The 20,000-nt window shown below is 36.6% G+C and overlaps 1 protein-coding gene across 12 annotated transcripts in view; it reads left to right on the plus strand.

The window, feature by feature from the left end:
* EBF3 (EBF transcription factor 3) overlaps nt 1–20,000 on the plus strand; it is a 215,047-nt gene that overhangs the window by 131,071 nt on the left and 63,976 nt on the right. For 8 of the 12 annotated variants that reach the window (XM_060768637.2, XM_060768639.2, XM_060768635.2 and 5 more), the window contains 2 exons: nt 12,326–12,407; nt 16,747–16,891. In XM_060768637.2, coding sequence (XP_060624620.1) covers nt 12,326–12,407; nt 16,747–16,891 — 227 coding nt within the window. The remainder of the gene's footprint in view (nt 1–12,325; nt 12,408–16,746; nt 16,892–20,000) is intronic. The other 4 variants (XM_060768640.2, XM_060768645.2, XM_060768641.2 and 1 more) reach the window with 1 other exon arrangement.

Below are 20,000 nucleotides of genomic sequence, written 5' to 3' on the forward strand. Positions count from 1 at the left end.
GTTATGTTTTCCATAATATGTTTTGGATTCAGACCAAAACACATTTAAATCCAAATTTCATAGATTTTATGGGGATGAGTTTCCCAAGGTATTTAGCATGTTGGGATAAACTTTTAAAAACAAGTTGGATCGAATGAAATACATCCAAAGCCAACAATAGAGCTTGGGGCATTAAGTGCTTATATATAAAATTGTGAAGAATAAGGCATCTGAATGTTTTATTATTGTTATTTCAATGAAATCTTTAAAAGATAACAACTTTGGTGTGTTAAAGGGTAGAGAGGATGATAAGAAAATGAGGATGCCTCCTTATGACCAAAAAGTCTGCTGTAGATTGTTATGTGCGTAAGGCTTAAGCTCCAACACATTTTGCAGATGAACTGCTTTTACTAGCTTCTCTGAGACATGACATTTGTTCAGAAGATTAGCCAGGTTGTAATGTGTAGCATAATTGCACCGTGCGGATGTCCCAGAAGTGAAAACCTAATTGCTTGACAGGACTATAACTTTGTGGTATGCTCTCACCTTGTTAGGTCCTTTTCTGATGCAGTTCAAATGAAGTCTGGCCGCAGGTGTGCCTAATTTACCTCGCAACAGAACATGTTGAATTTAATTGCACAGTGGTTGTTAGGAAAAATTGGTGGGTGGAATATCAAGTGACTCTGTACACCGATGGCAGATGGGTGTTAAAAGGTATTGTGAGCTAAATGTATAGGTGAGCTGAGTTAACTAATTTTGATTTTAAAATTATGAATCCTTGCTGTAATAATGCAGTATAATTAAGAGGTCACCTGACTTTTTTTTGACAATAAGTTCAAAGGGAGAGGAAGAAACAGCAACTTATCAAAATGTGTATTTTTTAAAAAAAATGTATAATAAATGCAAACCTGAGAAAAATCATAAAAAGACTATTTAATTGGTTTATTCTCAATTCCATTCTCACCTTTCTGCATCATTTTGCAGCAACAGATCAACTTGCATGTTAAAACACTTTCCTGAGTGGAGTTCTATACACTTCCCCCCTCTTAAGAATGGCATTTTCCAGCAAGGGGTTAAATACCAAGAAAAGGCAATAAACTCAGCATTTCTTAGTTTTGCAATTGCATTCAAACAATAATACATGGCTGTATTATTATTAAATATCACATTACTGTGATATTTTATGCTACTATAGCAGGCCAACCAGTGTTTAGGAAGTTTCTATCTAAACTGAGTATAAAGAGACTCTTTTTGTCTCTTTCTCTTTTAGTTGTTACAAAATCTGTTAAACATATCTTACTCTTTCATCCCCTTTATCCCAGGGTCTCTTCCTCACTGTCTTGGTTTTCTTCACCTCACAACTCAATAGCCAATGCCTAGGGAGGGCTCAAGGTAGTAAAACCCAAGTTCACTTTAGAAACAGTCATTCTTAATTCAATTTCTTAAAAATGTATTGTTAACATTATTTGTATACAAAGTTCATTGCATTATATTGATGATGGAAAATAGGAAGCATCATATAGAATATTTGTTCCAATTATTACATATTACATAGTTAAAAATAAAATATGATTATAATATCTACTTTCAGATTTGTAGAGAGGCAGTATGGTATAGTGCAGGCATGGGCAAACTTTGGCCCTCTAGGTATTTTGGACTTCAACTATGAGCTGTTAGGAATTGAGTGAGTTGAAGTCTAAACACCTGGAGGGCCGAATTTTGCCCATGCCTGGTATAGTTAAATATTAGCATATAACTCTGGAAACCAGTGTTTAAATCCTTGCTTAGCTATGGAAACCCCCTAGATAACCTTGGGTAAACTATACTCTCTTAGCCTTAGACAAAAATAATAAAAATCCCCTTCTGAAGAAACCTTGCCAAGAAAACCTTGCCTTATAGTGGTTATAAATGAGAAATGTCTCAAAGGCATCAACATCACACCATCTTTAGAAATTTCCCTGTGGTGGCTTATCAGCAGAAAGCAAATAATGGTTCAAAATTTAAACACAACTAAAATGCTTTGTCAAAGGTAAACTCACAATTTGAAATCCTGAAAAAATAAAAATATCAACATGTAACAGAAATGAAAAACAAAATAGGTGAGCCAGTGTACAAAGCGCATTCCTATACTTGAGGCTCAATCATTCAATAAACCCAATATCTGTCTGTTACCTATTGTAACTCTGATAATGGAGGCACCTGAATGACAGTCTCCAGAACAATTTGCACTACTGATATTCCCCAAAAGGTTGGCAAACAAAAGATCTTGCTATTTTATTTTGTTTCATTGAAACATAATAGTGTCTATTTATGCGTATTTGCTAATGTAAAAAATACTTCTTTGTTGATACTGTGTATGAAAGAAGAATTGATTTAACACCCACCACCTCTGATTCTTTTTTGCTCTAAAATGAGAGACATTACCCTCCCATTTTCTAATTATCTAGGCAGATTTAAACAAATGCATTTGGAGACATCACATCTTTACTGAGTTTATTAAAGTAAGTGTATAACCCCTTAAATATATGAGAATAGGTGGGAAAAGATGTGAATATATGAACAATGGCTTCAAACTACAAGAAAGGAGATTCCATATGAACATGAGGAAGAACTTCCTGACTGTTAGAGCCGTTCAGCAGTGGAACTCTCTGCCCCGGAGTGTGGTGGAGGCTCCTTCTTTGGATGGCCACCCGTCGGGGGTGCTTTGAATGAAATATTCCTGCTTCTTGGCAGGGGGTTGGACTGGATGGCCCATGAGGTCTCTTCCAACTCTTTGATTCTATGATTCACTGGAAAAAAACACAGATGTCTTCCTTCCATTCCATATCATACCCCAAGGAAAAGTTAGAATTTGGATTAACCTGCTTTTTAGCTCCATGTAGAGTTAGACCATAGTGGACGGTTTTTAAAGAACAGGCATTGCCTTGACCACAGAATCATGTTTTTTTTGTTTTTGTTTACTATATTCCAAATAGGGCAAGTATCAGAAATGCTGTTATTAAATTAAGAGTCAAATGGTGTCATAGCACGACAACTAACCATGTGAATTGGTATGCCCAAGTTTCCTGTTTTGTTGAAAAGATGAGCCACTTACTGATTTTTACTACTTGTATCAGTGTTAATCTGCTGTAGGATAAACAGTGAAAAGTCAAGTAGTATTTCACATGGTAACATATATTTAATAATATCTGAACTAGATTTCACTTTATGAGATCCATGTACTTCCCAGTCTTAATCTGTACACACCATACAGAATAATTTTCTGACCTACTTTTAAAAATATTGCTATAAAGGTGTGGAATACTGTATGATACATTCTGAGAACTACAGAAGGTTAGTAGTTATTAGTCTCTACAGTAAATGCAAATTTCTGTGTTTTCTACAGAGGAAAACACAATTAACTCTCAGCCCATCCAACTAAATATTAAAACATACAGTTTCTTGTATAGCCTTCTCTACACAAAAGCATGAGTCAGAGCTTACCACCAGAATGTATTTTGAGCATCATGGACTGATAATATAGGTTGCTATGCAAGATGACGGAGCAGCCAGGAATTCTGTCAGGAAATCAGTTTCAAGGATTGAAGCCAGATGCCGGACTAGAAAACAAGTCAGGGTCAAAGGAGAAACCAAAAATCAGCAGTAAAGACATCAAAAAAGAGGCAACCAGACCCAGCAGCCCCTGAAAATGAATATAGCTTCTCAGCACGGGGTGTTATCTTTTAGTATTTACCTTCACATTTGAGGATAAGAACTTCAGGGAAGGGGATCTGATATATCCCTTCTTTAAAAAAACAACAAGAATACTCTTGTATTTAGAATTGCAGGGTGTTAATTCTTCATGTAATTGTCCTCTCAATAAGAAAGAGTACTTAGAGATCTAGCCAGGTATGTGTCAGTGTTAAAGGTAATACAGAGAAGCTTCCTTCAACATAGAAGAAAAGATATGATCCCAAACACAGCAGTAAAAAACAAAGGTCCAAGGAGACTTGAACATTCATATTGAAGATAACAAAAAAGGAAGCCAGTTATGAGAATCCACTATAAGAATGTGTTCAAACAACCTTACTTTCTGTGTGCAAGGCTACAAAAAGCTAGTAGCCTCTTTTTAAATTCCACTTGCCTTTTCTCTCTTTGAAATATAGAACTTGGAGAGGAAAGTTCCAACCATTCAATGGTGCATGATTGGTTGGACTACTGCATCTTAGCCCATTGATTGCTGCAATGGGAAGGGACAGACCTAGCGGTCAGAATCGAAAACAATTTGGTGAAGCTTCATGGGTATTGAGTTCTAAGAGAATAGTGAAGCTCTATATATTATATAGCATACAATATTCAAAGAAAGGAAATGTCAGTCGCATGATTTTTCTCTGCAAACCAGCTAACAAAAGGAGTTATTGAGGAAAACTAAAACTAACCATTAGTACAATGTCCTACACAATATTGTTATTTGAAACACAACAAGATGAGTCCACAGCAGACAAGATCACTCTGCTGGCTGTTGTATTGGATCACATGTTGGACACTTTGCAAGTGTAATGTATCAGCGAATAATGTGTGCAGTCCCAGTAAGATGGCCTTCTGCTGCTGGCAGATGGTAATTTTGTCAGTGCCGATTGTGTTTAAGTGCAGGCCAAGGTCTTTAGGCACTACACCCAGTGTGCCGATCACCACTGGGACCACCTTTACTGTGCCAGAGTCTTTGCAGTTTGATATTTAAATCCTCATATCATGTCAGATTGTCCAGTTGTTTCCCTTCAATCCTGCTGTCACCTGGGATTGCAACATCGACAATCCATACTATTGTGCTCCAAAAATCTGTCTGTCTGAATTCAGAAGTCCCAGAGGATTTTGACATCCTACACAATGTTGTTGTTGTTGTTATTATTATTATTATTATTGATTTTGTTATTATTTTGTGCACTTACTTATTTCTCTTTCATTTCTAAATTTGATGAGCAATTTTAAATAAATATGTGATGTCCATTAAGGTTTTAAATCTTCATTTATGTCTTGGTGATATGCAGCAACAAAATATATATATAAAAAAGGGGGGGGTGTATAAAAGAAAAGGTCACCATTGCTCCACTAGGTTTCTTTCCCCAATTTTCCTTTGTCTTTAAATTGAATATACCTTTAAAAAATTGTAGCTGTTTTGGAGTAACAGCAAGGGCAATTTAAGTCCAAAACTGTCATTTACCTTTTAATTTCCAATGTGATTCTATATTGTGAAGTATAGGGAGAATGTGGCTAGCAGGGAATACTGGCAAAAAGAAAAAAGATGAGGGGAAATGATTATCAAGATAAATATCTCACAGTTTTGAGATAAAGACAGTTTTGCTCTAAGAAGGATAGGGATCAACTATTCTCTTTGTAGAGTGTAGCAAAGATTGGAAGTGATGGGCTCAAGTATTTCAGCTGGATGACAAGCAGTTGCTAACTGGAAGGAAACACTGGGACAGATTGTCTAGATTTGTGGAGGAATCTTGATCGTTTTTTCATAACATACTGCCACCCATTTGCTTGGACGTGCTGATTACACAAAATCGTGTTGAACTGCAATCTGCATTTCCAATAATGTCCTCTAGAGAGTCCTCTAAGAAATATGGCAAATATAAATTTGGCTAGCATTCCTATTGCAAGCATTAGCTTGCAATTGGTGAGCCTTTTTTGGTTTTACTTTTAAGTCATTCTAGATTAAACTTTATATAAAAATAAATTCTTAATGCTCTAACAATTTATGAGAATATTAGCATGGAATTATATTATGACCTGGTGTTTGGAAGAGTTTCATTTTTTTAACTGCAACTTAATCATATTGATTAGCTATTTTTGTTGCTAGCTATTTTTGTTGTGTTGTTTCATGCTGTTTGATGCTGTTTTAATTGTTATTGCTTTATTTTAATTGTATTCTGCCTGGGCTTGGGCCCCATGTAAGCCGCCCTGAGTCCCTTCGGGGAGATGGAGGCGGGGTAGAAAAATAAAGTTCCTCTCTTCTTCTTGATTAGAGTATTCTGGAAAAAAATGACTTCTAGGTGATATGGGAGCATTTTGACCATGTTTTGGTTTTTAAAAAGTCAGAAATATAACCCAAATTTCCTTGTGTTTTGCTTTTTATATCCCTGCTCTAATGCATACTGATTGGCTTACCCTGAAGGGTTGGTGTAAAAGGCAGGCCCAGCTTGCTAAAGCTAAGCAGAGCTGAGGGGTGGAGCAATCAGGCAGTCTCTAAGCCAGAAGTGCAGCCTAATTGGCTGATAAAATTGGAGGGAAAAGCTCAGTAACTGGAGATGGATGGAGCCAGAGGCAAAGGGAAGATGATGAAGCAGCCATTTTAAGTGAAGTTAGGAGTTTGGTGGTGAAGAAGGACCAGGAGTCTTGAGGGGTGGAAGGAAGAGATTTGGGAATTGTTTATTATATGAGATACCTCTTTGAGGAATAATAGTGAATAGTCCTCTATAGTGTTTAGAGTGCTAAAGAGAGGAAGGGAGATTTCAAAAGGGTTTAAAAGATTCCTGTTTGGATTTCTCTGTGTGGAAAATTGTTTGAAAGAAACTCAAAATAGAAGTACCATCCTCTGTAACAAGAAAAACCTGACAAGTTATCTGCAACTATTATGCTTATTGACTGCTCAAAATAAACATTTTCCTGTTTTATTCAAACTGAAGTCTTTGTGTTGCTTGTTAAACATTCCAGTAAAGGAGGTGGCCTATGAAAATAATAAATTGGTGGCAATGAAAGAAATCTTTAATAAATAATTGGAGGAAGCAAAAGGCAAAATATACTATAAAGTGGTGGCTTCCTACTGTCTGGCTTTGTGTGAGTGAGGGAGTGTGGGATCTGGTTCCCTCATGGCCTTGGCTTGGGCCAAGCCTTGTTGTTTTGTCCTTTGTCCTCCATCTTGTGTGTGAGGTGGTGCCTTGCTTGCTGTTGTGGCAAAAGTGTCTGCCTCTCCCCCCACCCCGGTCTGTTTACTGCATCTACCATGCTATAATTCTTCATCATGGGGGACTGGGACTTCAATTGGTGTGTTTGTCATTATTACACGTGCAGTTTTATTTGATGACCGAGCTGGCATAACTGAAGCATTGATTGCTATAGGCCAAATCCAATTGTTACCCAGAAATAGAGAAGCCACACTGAATTTATAGCCATTATATGTTAGGTGTGTGAAATTCAGTTTAACCACGTTCCACTTTTGGTGTCCCAATTTTGGTGCCCCCCCCCCAATCCATTTTTCAGGATCCTCACAAATATAGGTGGGAAAAAATACATTTTTGATCCAGCAGCCAAAAGAGCAATTTTGTTCTGGGAAGATCTGGTCCATTGGTAGCAATGGGGGAACTTCCAAGGCTCCTTTCCCCATCATGTTAGGGCATCAGTCTTAAGAAACCACTTTTTTGGAATGGTTTCTCCTCATATCCTTCAATAAGACCTGAGTTAAGGCACCAGACTTAAGAAACCACCTTTTCTGGGATCGTTTCTCCTCATATCCTTCGACTAGACCTGGGTTAAGGCATCAGATTTAAGAAACCAGTTCTTCTGGGATTGTTTCTCCTCATATCCTTCAGTAAGACCTGGGTTTAGGCGTCAAACTTAAGAAACCAGTTGGCTAAAAGACACATCATGACTTTCTTCACTTCTGATCGGCTGAACAAGCAGCGCTCACAGGGAAACCCTTGTGCGAACACACAGCTGCATCTCCGTGCTCCACGTGTAGCTGAATGAAACCAAAAGTAGCTGTGGTCAGCAGCTGCATGGTTTGTGGCAGCTGGAAAAAAATGGCAGTGGTACCCATGCTGTTATGATTGACCAAAAGAACTGAATCAGCTGGAGCCCATTTTGATAAACGGATCCATGCACAGCCCTATTTTATGCGTGTTGATCCGCCAAGTTCTCATTCATGGTAGTTGGATGAACAACTGACTTTAGACTTGTGATAGTAGGCATACTGAGTGAATTAATGTGTTTCCCTCCCACTCACTCAACTTTATCCTAAGAGAAATCATCTAGTGTATGTTACTGGAATCAGTTGGTATGAGCAGGTTGAAAGCTTAAGTTTGTTTAGAGACTGAATTTCATAATAATAATAATAATAATAATAATAATAATAATAATAATAACAACTTTATATCCCACTCTATCTCTCCTTGGGGGCTCAGGGCAGTTCACAATAAATAATGGCAACCATTCAATGCCATAGTGCAACCAAAAAACCTGACACAAATCAAATAAAACCTATTAAACAAGAACATAAAATAATAGTGAGATAGTACACCAAATTAGGCATCACATAGCTAAAATTACATCTCAACAAATAAGCATTTAGGACAACACTTAAAAATTAGGGGCTAATAGCAATTAAAACATAACATTTAAAAAGCCATGTCCTCCTCTCTATAGGCTTGAGAGCATATAAAGTCTTCAGCTGTTTCTTAAAAGAGAGGGGGCTGTTCTAATCTTCTTACTTAGGGAGTTCCAGAGGTGGGGGGCAACCACAGATAAGCCCCCCTCTCTTGTTCCCACCAGCCATGTTTGAGGCAGGGGTGGGAACGAGAGCAGGGCCTCATCTGCTAATCACAGTGCCCGAGAAGGCTTGTATCCAGAGATGTGGTCAGCCAGGTAATCTGAGCCCAAACCATTTAGGGCTTTAACGGTAATAACTCTATAATTCCTAACTATATTCTGATGTATAAGCTTTTAAATCATCATCATAATCAGAAGTCGTAGCAAGTTTTTATACTTCCGGTGCTAGTGTAATAACAAAAGAAATGAAAAAGCAAATATTGGAAAAAAAATATTACACTTTATAGCTATATTATGTTTTTCAAAACTTTTTATTAACTTCCCAAAGGATAATATGAGCTTCTTAATAGATAATCTTTCATGATCAAATGAAGACTATAGGACTATATAAAAACTGTTTTTTTAATATATTATCAAACAGAATTGCAAACAGAGTCACACAACATCTGGTGAAATTTTTGGTCAAGGTATGGCTGAAAAGAAGGAATTTGGGTGTTTCTGGGTGGGAAAGTATTTTGAAATTTGTTTCCCCTGTCTTTTGTTGTCATTTGTATGCAAAGGTTTCCTTAAAACCTTGCTATTTTTTAAAAACTAAAAGCTTCAAGAGAGCGTTGGGAACTGGGGCAGGGGGAAAGCTTCAGGACAACAAATATATAGCCACCCTTCCACATACCCTATCTCCATACCTTAATTTTTTAAGTAAAAAAATATTGTTTACCTGGGTTGTAAATGCTATGTAGTGTCACTTAATTTCACCAATTTTGTTTTAGGACCTTAGAGGAATGAACAAGTCATTTTCTTCTCATACATAAAGTGAGACGGGGGGGCATAGAAAAATATCAGCTGAAATATAATTTTCTGTAAGATCTACTGCCCAAGGTACAATCCCCTTGATTCTAAACCAAAATTGTATTTGATTGAATTGTGGAATCTGCTTCTCTCACACAGCCCTGTGAGCTGAAATAGGAAGCAAGCCATAAACAGAGTTGGTGTAGGAAAGCATTAATCAAACATTTAACTATTTAACTGTTGAAAATGGTATCGGAAACAAACAATTGTATATGTTTGCCACATTCAGTGCCTAGGTTTTGTCCTCTGCACCTTCCGTTCAAAATTAATATTCTTTTAGACATTCTGGGAAGATGTTTAGACTGCTTCTTACATTCAGAGGTAAACGTGCTATTAGATATGTTACTTGATTTGTTGTTGTTGTTGTTGTGCCTTCAAGTTTTTTCTGATTTATGAGAACTTTAAAGTGAATCTATCACAAGATTTGCTCAGAGGGCAGCTGTCCTTGCCTTCCTCTGAGGTTGAGAGGCCATGACTTGCCCAAGGTGATCTAGTGGGTCACTTAAAAAAAAAGTAGCCACTGTGGGTGTAAGACAGGAGAGGAAAGAGATTTTTTTAGAAGGACCAATGACAATGTCCCCCTCCCACTGTGGTCCCAATCTATCTGCTGTAGTAGCTACTAGGAATAGATGTCCTATTGATATGTAATATAATCTGTAATGGGGATTCTTATAAAAATGCATTGGGAAAGTAAAAGACTACTCCTCCAAACCATTCTGGTGAATATACTCACAATTCCATTTTGGCTATGATGTGTTTAAAGACAATGTCAAAAGACCATCATATTTAGACCAGACAACTTCATAGTTTAAATAATGTGCTATTTCAACAGAAATAATTATACCTGGTTTGATGGAAAGGATTACCATTGATAGCAACAAGCCCTTGGCAAGCCACATTTTCTTAAGACCCCACTGAATACTGTGCAGAAATTCACCATATAATGAGAGAAAATTTATCTTTTGAGAATTGCCATAACAGCATTTTGCCTATTGGTGATTCCATAGAACTTTGAAGAAAATTGTTGTTGGATCTATAGTACTATATGTGGAAAGTATAAGTGGACAACCATCTCTAATCCTTCTGCAGTCTGTTTCAGTCTGTTGCCAAACTACAACTCCCATCAATCCTAAACATTGTAGCCATTTGTGAGAAATATAGGTATCTTCAGCCAAACAATATCTGAAAACTTGTACTTTGCTTGTCCCTTTCTAACTAGTTTTTTGTATTAGTAGTATATATGTCTGGAAGATAGTGCCCCTGCTGGTCTTCCCCTGAGTGGGATGGAGGAGGGGGGATTTCATCTGCTTCGGGGCTTATCTTGCTTGTTTTTTAAAAAAAGAGATGCTATTTAATATATTTTCAGCCTTTAAAAACTATTGGTAATGTTTACTGTTTTAAATTGATTTTATTATAGGATACCTTGAGCATCAAATAAAGTGCAGAATAATAAATAATGCAATAAATAAACAAATAATAAATAAATACTTTTTAGATTTCACTAATGATGGCTGCTAACTTGTACAGCTTTAAAAAGGAATTGACCACATTCTTGGAAGATAAAGTTACCAATGGCTAATAACTGTATACCAATTCCGTAATCAGAGGCAGTATGAGAATGAGAAAGAACATGAGCATTCTATAGGCAACTGGCCAGTCAATCTGTGAACACTTTATTTGACTAACTGGAGTCTGATTCAGTATGGCTAATTTATGTTCCTGCTAGGATTAATTGGAGTTGCAGAACCTAAGTTAACTCTAGTTATGCAACATGATCCAAAAAAATCTGGAGCAAAACTGATACCTTAAATCCCTCTTGAAAGAGACTACATATCAGAAGGACCCACTTTGAACTGGAATATATGGCAGTGTGAGCTCAGATAACCCAGTTCAAAACAGATATTGTGGGATTTTCTGCTTTGATATTCTGGGATATAGGGCTGTGTGGAAGGGACCAGACTAACGTCAAACTATATTAATCCTGCAGCATAGAGCCAAACTCACGGTCCTTCCAGATATTCCCAAATTCCCTGATGGCTTCCGGATTAGCTTGAGCTGTCCAAACAATGTGTCAGGTTAATCCAAATTAACCTAGAGTAAGCCTGGATTTCCAGGTTTCCTCTGGGTTAAAAAAAAACACCTGGAAAGATCTGGACCTTTCAACTAGGTCTGGATCTTTGCACGTGTTGGACCTGTGGCAATTGATTCTCAGGACTGCCTTCCACACACTGCCATTCCGTTTCCCAGGGGAGCATAGGATGGCTGTTTGGGATGCCTCCTGAGATTGTGGATGATTTCCTCCAAACCAGCAAAGATCCAGATCTTCAAGGAAGATCTGGATCTTTGCAGGTCTTTTAAAAATCCAGATGTAAACCCAGGTAAATCTGCATTAGTTGGGTTTGTCATATGGATTATCTGCCAGTATAGATGGGCCCTTATGCAAATCTTATACAGAGATTTTGAAGAGTTACAATTATTATCCGTGGGATGGTGCTACATAGCTCTCCCAACACATACCTGGCTAGTCAGCCATTTGGGTTAAGAATAGTGGTGCGCCAAGGGGGAAATATTGTTCAAGGAAGAGGGTTCAAGTTAGAAACTGTAACCCTACATATGTATACTACGAAACAAGTCCTACTGAATCTAATAGGCATCCAAATAAGTATTCTTAGGATATTGCTGTTAATACAGTAAATTGTTCCCCACTGAATTGCAGTATTTGCATATGTGCCCCAAACTATCTTATCACTTTACGAAGACTGAATATGTAGATATTGAAGGATATGCTTATATGGGTGCTCTTTTCATTCGGCGATAAGAAAATAGCATTTTGTCTACAGCACCACAGCACTTGAAGTTATGAGTGAATACTTCGTTGCATAGTAACAGACCGATTCTGTATCTCTGATAGCCCTAATTAATCTCTAGCACTAATTCATTTCAATTTTCTTTTCTTTTTTTGATTTTTTAGATTTTTTCTAAAGTTTTTCCTCAAGTGCAATCAAAATTGTTTGAAGAATGCAGGAAACCCGCGAGATATGCGAAGATTCCAGGTATGGATTTATGATAAATGTTAAGATTAAATGCACAAGGTTTCCTAGGATTTGCCAAATACAAATAGGAAAAAAAAAAACAAATGCAAGTACTTTAAGTATGAGTTACCATTTTTCTCCATATAAATTGCTATAAATATTTGTCAAATTTAAATGCAATATATATTTTCAGATCTTCAAGGCCTACAGCTGCCAAACCTTCAAGAGTTATTAGTAGAAAAGAGGTTGGCCATCCCCTTTCCATTCTTATTTAATTGTCCCTTTTACAGTAATGTTCACAAGCCTAAGCACAGCAATACTTTTTTTTCTCAACATATACAATGGTAAGAAACAGCTGTTTCTGTATTGAGAGTTCTGGAGAGGGTTCCAAGTTTTAACACATATGAAAGTATCTCAGTAAAGAACCATGAAGAATGTAGAAATTTCTAAAGACTGTCCTCAAAACGTTCACTCTGTCATTAAATATTTAGACCCTACAGAAAAAGTTCAGCATATGCAAAATAGTCCATATTTACTTTGAACAAGCCAACCACCAAACTGAATGATTTCTTGCACTTTGGAGCATGCTTTGCAGTTTTATTCATGTCAAAAGTGCAATATACATGTATTGTTTCCATATTATTATATTATCTCCTAAATATATATTGTTAGATATCCTAGAATTTAATAATAACTTGTTGGGAATAATTATGGAACAATGCAACATTTTGAATAAGAGATACCAAGATTATTAGACCAAGAGATTATTCTCGAAGGAAATACCATATATACTTGAGTATAAGCTGACCCTAATATCAGCCAAGGCACCTAATTTTACCACAAAAAAAAAAAAAACTGGGAAAACTTATTGACTCAAATATAAGCTGAGGATGGGAAATTCAGCTGCTACTGGTAAATTTCAAAATAAAAATCGATACCAATACCAAATCACATTAGCTGAGGCATCAGTAAGTTAAATGTTTTTGAATATTTACATAAAAATGTAATTTAAGATAAGACTGCCCAACTCTGATTAAATCATTGTTCTAACATTCTTCAATGTAAGTGTGCTTACGTATCCTTCCAATAATCACCATAGTTTATTTTAACTATACATTTTGGGGAAAGTGCTGTGCATATGAATAAGGAAAATTGGGAAAGTCTAGTGCTGAGAGGAGGAGAGGAATGCACGTGCTGCACAGATAAAAGGAGGAGACTAAGGTGCACACTGCACTGAGAGAGGCGGAGAGGAAGGAGAGCTGGATTGCTGTGCAGAGAGGTGAGGATCCTGGCAGGAAGGTGTGGGGCTGAAGGAAGCCCTTCTTTGAGCTTCACACCTTCCTACCGGGACCCCCACCTGAATATAAGGTGAGGGGAGCTTTTTCCGCCTAAAAAAAAGGCTGAAAAACTAGGTTTATACTTGAGTACATACAGTACTTGTAATTAAAAATTTCAACAGAGCATTTATAGCCAAGCAATCAAGTGAAACTAACCTACAGGTACTTCCTGTAGTAGGAGAAATAAACTGCTTCTTCAGAAGAAAAACAAAACATCCACCAAGTCTCAATTTTTATGCAGCTCAGGTTCACGTGGCATTGATAATATTGATCCATATGAACAGGGCATAAATTGAAACCTGGGATGACTGGAAATGTACCTCTTATTTGAGTGACTAATGAAGCATCAGTCATGAGTAATCTTGTGGCTGGTGATGAAGCTACTAAAAGAAACTAGAATGGCTTTCTTGAGTTTTCTTGTCTCACATGCCTACTCACAAGGTTTCAGTGGAGGTAACAGTATTTTAGTTTTTTCGAACAATACCTTAAATATTATCTACTGTCTCAGCAATTTTCTGCAGTTACACCTCAAGAACGAGGCAATAAAATAAAAGGGACGGCATACGTACTTCGCTGAATTACATAATTTTTGCTTTGCAATTACTCTATATATAAATGACAGAGCAAAAAATTATAGTTTACATATTTTGTCATTAGAAACTATATTGTAGGAAGAAAAACAACCCTGTTAAGAATTAACACTTAGCAAGAATTTAACCCCAATACCTATGTGTTATGAATTGGGGATTATGTGGGTCACTTCTAAAAGTCAATGGAAGTTAGAAGCAGCTAATTTAATTGTGTGAGCATACGGACTGGAATTTGAGATGCTGTAAGTCAAATAAACTGTTATCAACAACTTAAAATGAATGTCCTGGAGAAGAAATTAGGTCTGGCTCTTTCGAGAAAATAGTGGAGGTTGAAGATTCACTGACTTTTGGAGAAACGCCCCCAGGCTTCTCTCAAGGGGAACACAGATGGCTGCCTCAGAGGAGGCAGAGTATACAGAAGAAGGTGCTGTAATAGCTGGTAGCTAATTACAGCATGTGGAAAAAAACAGGATCAAAGGTGATCTAAACATAGAAAATAGGAAAGAATTTCCATCTGATATCCTGGACTCAGTAATCTCAAAAGGAAAGAAAATACTTTGCATTTTCATTTATCCTATGTAATTGCTGAATGCACCCTTCATAATTTATTTCTCTTATAAATTAAGTCTGGCCATTTCCCTAGTATGTTGTACAACTTTCTTCTCTATATAAACTCAAAAGACAATGGTAAAGCAATTGCCCTATCAGAAAAAATAGACCAACATAAAAGAGAAACAAGAATGACTCTACATGGATGGTTAAAATTAAGGCAAGCTGCATCTAAGCCATTTGAACTATCTCAGAAATCTGGCGAATGTAATGGATTTGATCATATGTGCATATAGCACCAGGAAAATCCACACTTCAAGAGGTTAATGCTTTACAATTTTTTAACATGCACATGACATCTTTTTTAAAAAAACAAAAACAAAACCTGATACAATGTATGAAAGTATATTTTATGTATATATAAAGTTACAATGGGCTTTTCATGATGATTTTATCCTCCATGATTGATGAATTTGTGTATATGTTTTCAAGTTGCCTGATCCTTTGCATTTTATAGGGGTTTCTTTGGTAAGAAATACTCAGAGGTAGCTTTGCCAGTTCCTTCCTCTGAAATATAGCCCACAGCACTTGGTATTCCTTGGCAGTGCAGTTCATAACTATGGAGAATTTTTCAGTTGCGAGGACACACAAGTTTGTAAACATTCCTTTTAATATTTATTCTGAGAAGGCGTAAGAACCTCGACTAGGACTGATCCATCAGCCCATCTATGATGAGCACAACCTGGAAGCAAGAACAGAATGCTTTCTGTTAAAAATAAAGTTCCACTAATGTAGCAGAGACAATCTAGCATTTGAAGGTGCTTAAAAGTGGCTTCTTTTTATGGGCTGAAAGCACATTCAGTATTCATATTCACCTTGTGCTTTAAAGAGGGAAAATGGTGCATATCACATTAAAGCTGCAATTTTGTGGTTCCTGGAAAGGTGTCAGGGATCACAAGTTCTCTCTCCAAGGATAGAGAGAAAGGACTGTCCTTGTAAAGCTTCTTACATGAAGCTCTGGAAAATGTTGTAGCCAGTTCTTCTTCAGCTTGGAAACTCTGATAGTGGGAAACACAAATAAGAAATGTTCAAAGTTCACTTTATGAATGTGCTGAGAGTGTGGATCGACATGATCTTTTGTGTTCCTAGTATATCAATGGAATGAGTGAAGAACTGCACCAACACTTGTGGTGGCACAGTTCGTTTCCTTTGGGGAGAAAAACAGGTTAGGAGTGGGAATGTCAGGTACACTAATGAAAAATTTTGTCCCTTCTTTTTGGTTTCATCCTAGCTCTTTGGATAATGTAACTTCGGAAGTCCAAAGCTATGTTCCAAACCGATGGTAGGAATGCTGTCTAAATGAAATTGTAAAAGTGACAACAAACTTCCAAAACAAAACAAAGTCATGTGTATTTACTAATTTACGAAGCAAAATATTTCCCCCCTGACCTAGCATGCTCACAATTCCTCATCTAAAATCAGTCTCAAGTATATGTATTTTAATTGGATAAACTATCTAATCAATATATCAACAGATCAATCAAAACAGTAGCTTTTAAAATGCAGTTAAAGGGGTGTTTCTTAAACTAATGGCTAGAAGAATAGTATCTGAGTATTTCATTCATTGCCTAGCATAATAGGAGATTAAACTCTAATTAGGGCAGTGGACGTCAAGAAGGGGAAAATGTGAGTTGAAATATTGCCAGCAATAGCCAAAAAGGAGAGAGGTAAATAGAATGTATGAATGGAGCTGTGTTCAGAGAAAAGGAACAGATTGTATGGTTTCACCCAGTCTTTAAAAATAAAGCATATTGCATGTGGTATACCACATCTTTCAAAAAAAAGAAAATGTGATTCTTTTCTCCTTTTTTCCCCTTGCGGCAGGTTGTTGTATCAACAACAGTCAATGTGGATGGCCACGTTCTGGCTGTCTCAGACAACATGTTTGTACACAACAACTCCAAACATGGAAGGCGGGCTCGCCGCCTTGACCCCTCAGAAGGTACGGCCCCTTCTTATCTGGAAAATGGTAGGCACACATTTACATGCCTTTTTAATTTGCAGTGCGCTTTTCTTTGCACCATAGTTATATTTCTCTTCTACTCTGTTTTCTTTTTGCATTATTTTTTCTCCTGTTGACCATACTATTAAAATATGGAACATTAGTATCCCTGGTTTCATATTTCAAAGAAGAAAGTCTTTCTACATTTGCTTCTGACCTAAATTTCCTTTTTTTTTTAAAGTAACATTTTGCAACATAAAGCCTTTCACTCATTCTTTTCTCTTTATTTGTTTCCAGCTTTTTCTTGCCATTTCAATTTGATTTGATTTTATCTTGGCTTGGCATAATCCTTCGTTCAGAAATAATATCAGATCATGAATGTAATCTTAAAAGGATCCTTTTAAAAAGGAACGATTCTATAAAGAATTTACTGTGACATCAGTTTTCTATACCTGAGCAACAAATTACAATACTACAGCTATTTTTTTAAAAGATATAATTAAAGGAATGCCTCCTTTAGTTGGGTTTATCAAAATAGACTTTTCACCTGCTTTTGAAAAAGAGTTGTGTATAGGGAGAAAAATTTGGAGCTATGAAGCCACCACCTTATGACTAAGTAGCTTGCATATTCATGTCTTTAAAACTAGATATCAACTTAGCATCTATTTAAGAACAAATCCCAAATCCAGCAGCCTGATAAATTCAATGGAAGGACTATCAGTGTTCTCCTGCCTTGTTTGTGGAGAACTATCAACATTTTCTGCTAATAATCAGAAACGTATTATGTGATATAATATGACATGTGATTGTAACTGGTACATTCCTAACAGGAAAAAGAAATTTGATAACTCATTTATTTATGATAGACTGTTTATGACATAACAGTATATAAATCATAAACAACAAAACCTCTAAAATAAAAAATGAAATAAAACATTTTACATTAACGATTAGTTCAAAAATGTACTTAGCAATTAGATAGCATTTTTGTCACTTTTATATGCAACTTTTATAATTCATGTATGCATTAAAGTGGCTTGTAATTCTTAGAAGCAGTAAGTACATTAAAAACTACATCTGAATAGGTAATAACAGTTCACAAACCACAGTAAAATCTCTACAACTTCCTAATATTAAAAATTAAATACCAGTACAAGGAGAGCTAGACTTCAAATACAAGTTTAAACACTGGAAATCAATCGACCAAGCAAGGCTTTCAGAAACTTAGGTACTACAACCATATTTTGTTCATACCAAGATACAAATGGAGGATTGCTTTTTAAAACTCAGAGAACTTTGATGAGGAAACAAATCAGATAAAGTCAGAATGTAAGGTGTTTGTGCCAGATCTCATGCAAAAGATGTTTAGATCCCAGTCTAAATAAATGTCTGGACTAATTACAGAAATATTTTAGAATGTAGCAAAATAATTTAAATCAATACCAAATTGTGCTTAAATGAAAGTAAAGGTGCAATTGTTCATAAACAGTACATTTGTACAACACTGACTGCCCTTCTCACAGTTCATAGTTAAACTATGGAATTTGTTCCAGAGGAAATGATGGTGACCCACTTGCAGATGGAGAGAATTAGACAAATTCTAACATGGTTACCATTCATAATGGCTATGTACTACTTCCAGGATCAAAGTTACTATACAGGCAGTCCCCAAGTTACAAATGTCCGACTTTCAAATGACTCATAGTTAAGAATGGAGTTGAGACAACAGGAACTGAAAGAAATCTACCTGTAGGTTTGAAATTCACTCCTGAAAGGGTTCTCATGGGGAAAAGGTGTCTCCACTGAAACTTTCCTACCAATTCTTGTTTCCACAACAAGCCAAATTTTTCAAAATCCAGTTATCACAGGGACAGAAAGTGAGGAGAAATCTTCAGAACAGGGGCACAGACAGCAAAACACCACAGTTCCTTTGGTACCCAAAGTATGTGTTTGTGTACCTGTATGTGTATGTATATGTATATATGTGTGTGTGTATTAGAGGTGTGCAATTTGGACAAAAGGTATGCCATTTCAGGATCCATTGTCAGCTGACCCCCTCATTCTGTTTAACTGGAAGTTACTCAAATCTGGAGGAGTGTTGCCATTTTCATTCAGCAAAGATTTGGCCCATTGGCTACAGTGGGAAATTTAAAGGCTCAGTCCTCTGTCATTTTAAGGCCTATCTGCATGAAATCTACCTTGGTTTTAGACCCCATTTACAACTGCAGGCCTGCTATGTTTCAAAACAATTCACTAATCTACTGATTTTTTAAGAATTATTTTAAGTTTTTACCATAACAATTTAAAATAAGACAAACCACAAGAGAGGGTTCTGGGAATTGTCGTCACTGGTTGTGACCATTCTCAGCCAATGAGATCATAGACAGAACCAGGCTTTTTATTGGCTGAGAAACAGAGAAAGAGAAAAATTTCAACTCTCATCATGTTCCAAGAGAAACTCAGAGACTTTTCAGTGCCTGCCCATGCAAGTGCTGCTGGGAAAGTGAGTTCCCAGCAGGGCCCTTTTTGGAGGAGGAGTCTAGGAAACTTTAAAAAAAGAAATGGACAGACACTACTGCTGCTGCCAGGGAGGGAGAAAAAGACACTACAGTTAATTCCACCTTCTCCAGAAGCCCTGTGGCAGACCCCTGCCTCAGGTATTTTGCAGACTTAACTCCTTCCTCTCCAGGAGTCAATAAAATCTGGCTCTCTTAATCCATTTTCCCGGGCTTTTTGGCTCCCTCCTCCCCGTTCTGTTTTTGGAGATTATATGAAATGGATCACCGAATATTACAAATCATTTTGTTTCAAACTGATTCGGGCCCAAGCCATATATATATGCCATATATATATGACTGGAGTTACATTTAAAAATGTACCTGTTCTGACTTATCTACATATTCAACTTAAGAACAAACCTACAGGACCTATCTTGTTTGTAACTTGGAGACTGCCTGTACTAAACACCAGAGTTGAGGAATCATGACTTGAGTGCGTCTTTGTTCATGTTATGCTGATGGACTTTATGGTAGGCATTTGGTCAGCCATTCTAGTAAACATGACTAGATGGTCTTATTAAAAAACTATTTTTGTTCTAGGATTTAAGTAGATGTAAAGAATTTAAGATTTTTGTACA

This window comes from Anolis sagrei, chromosome 3, assembly GCF_037176765.1.
Source record: "Anolis sagrei isolate rAnoSag1 chromosome 3, rAnoSag1.mat, whole genome shotgun sequence".
In the NCBI taxonomy this organism is placed as follows: Eukaryota; Metazoa; Chordata; class Lepidosauria; order Squamata; family Dactyloidae; genus Anolis; species Anolis sagrei.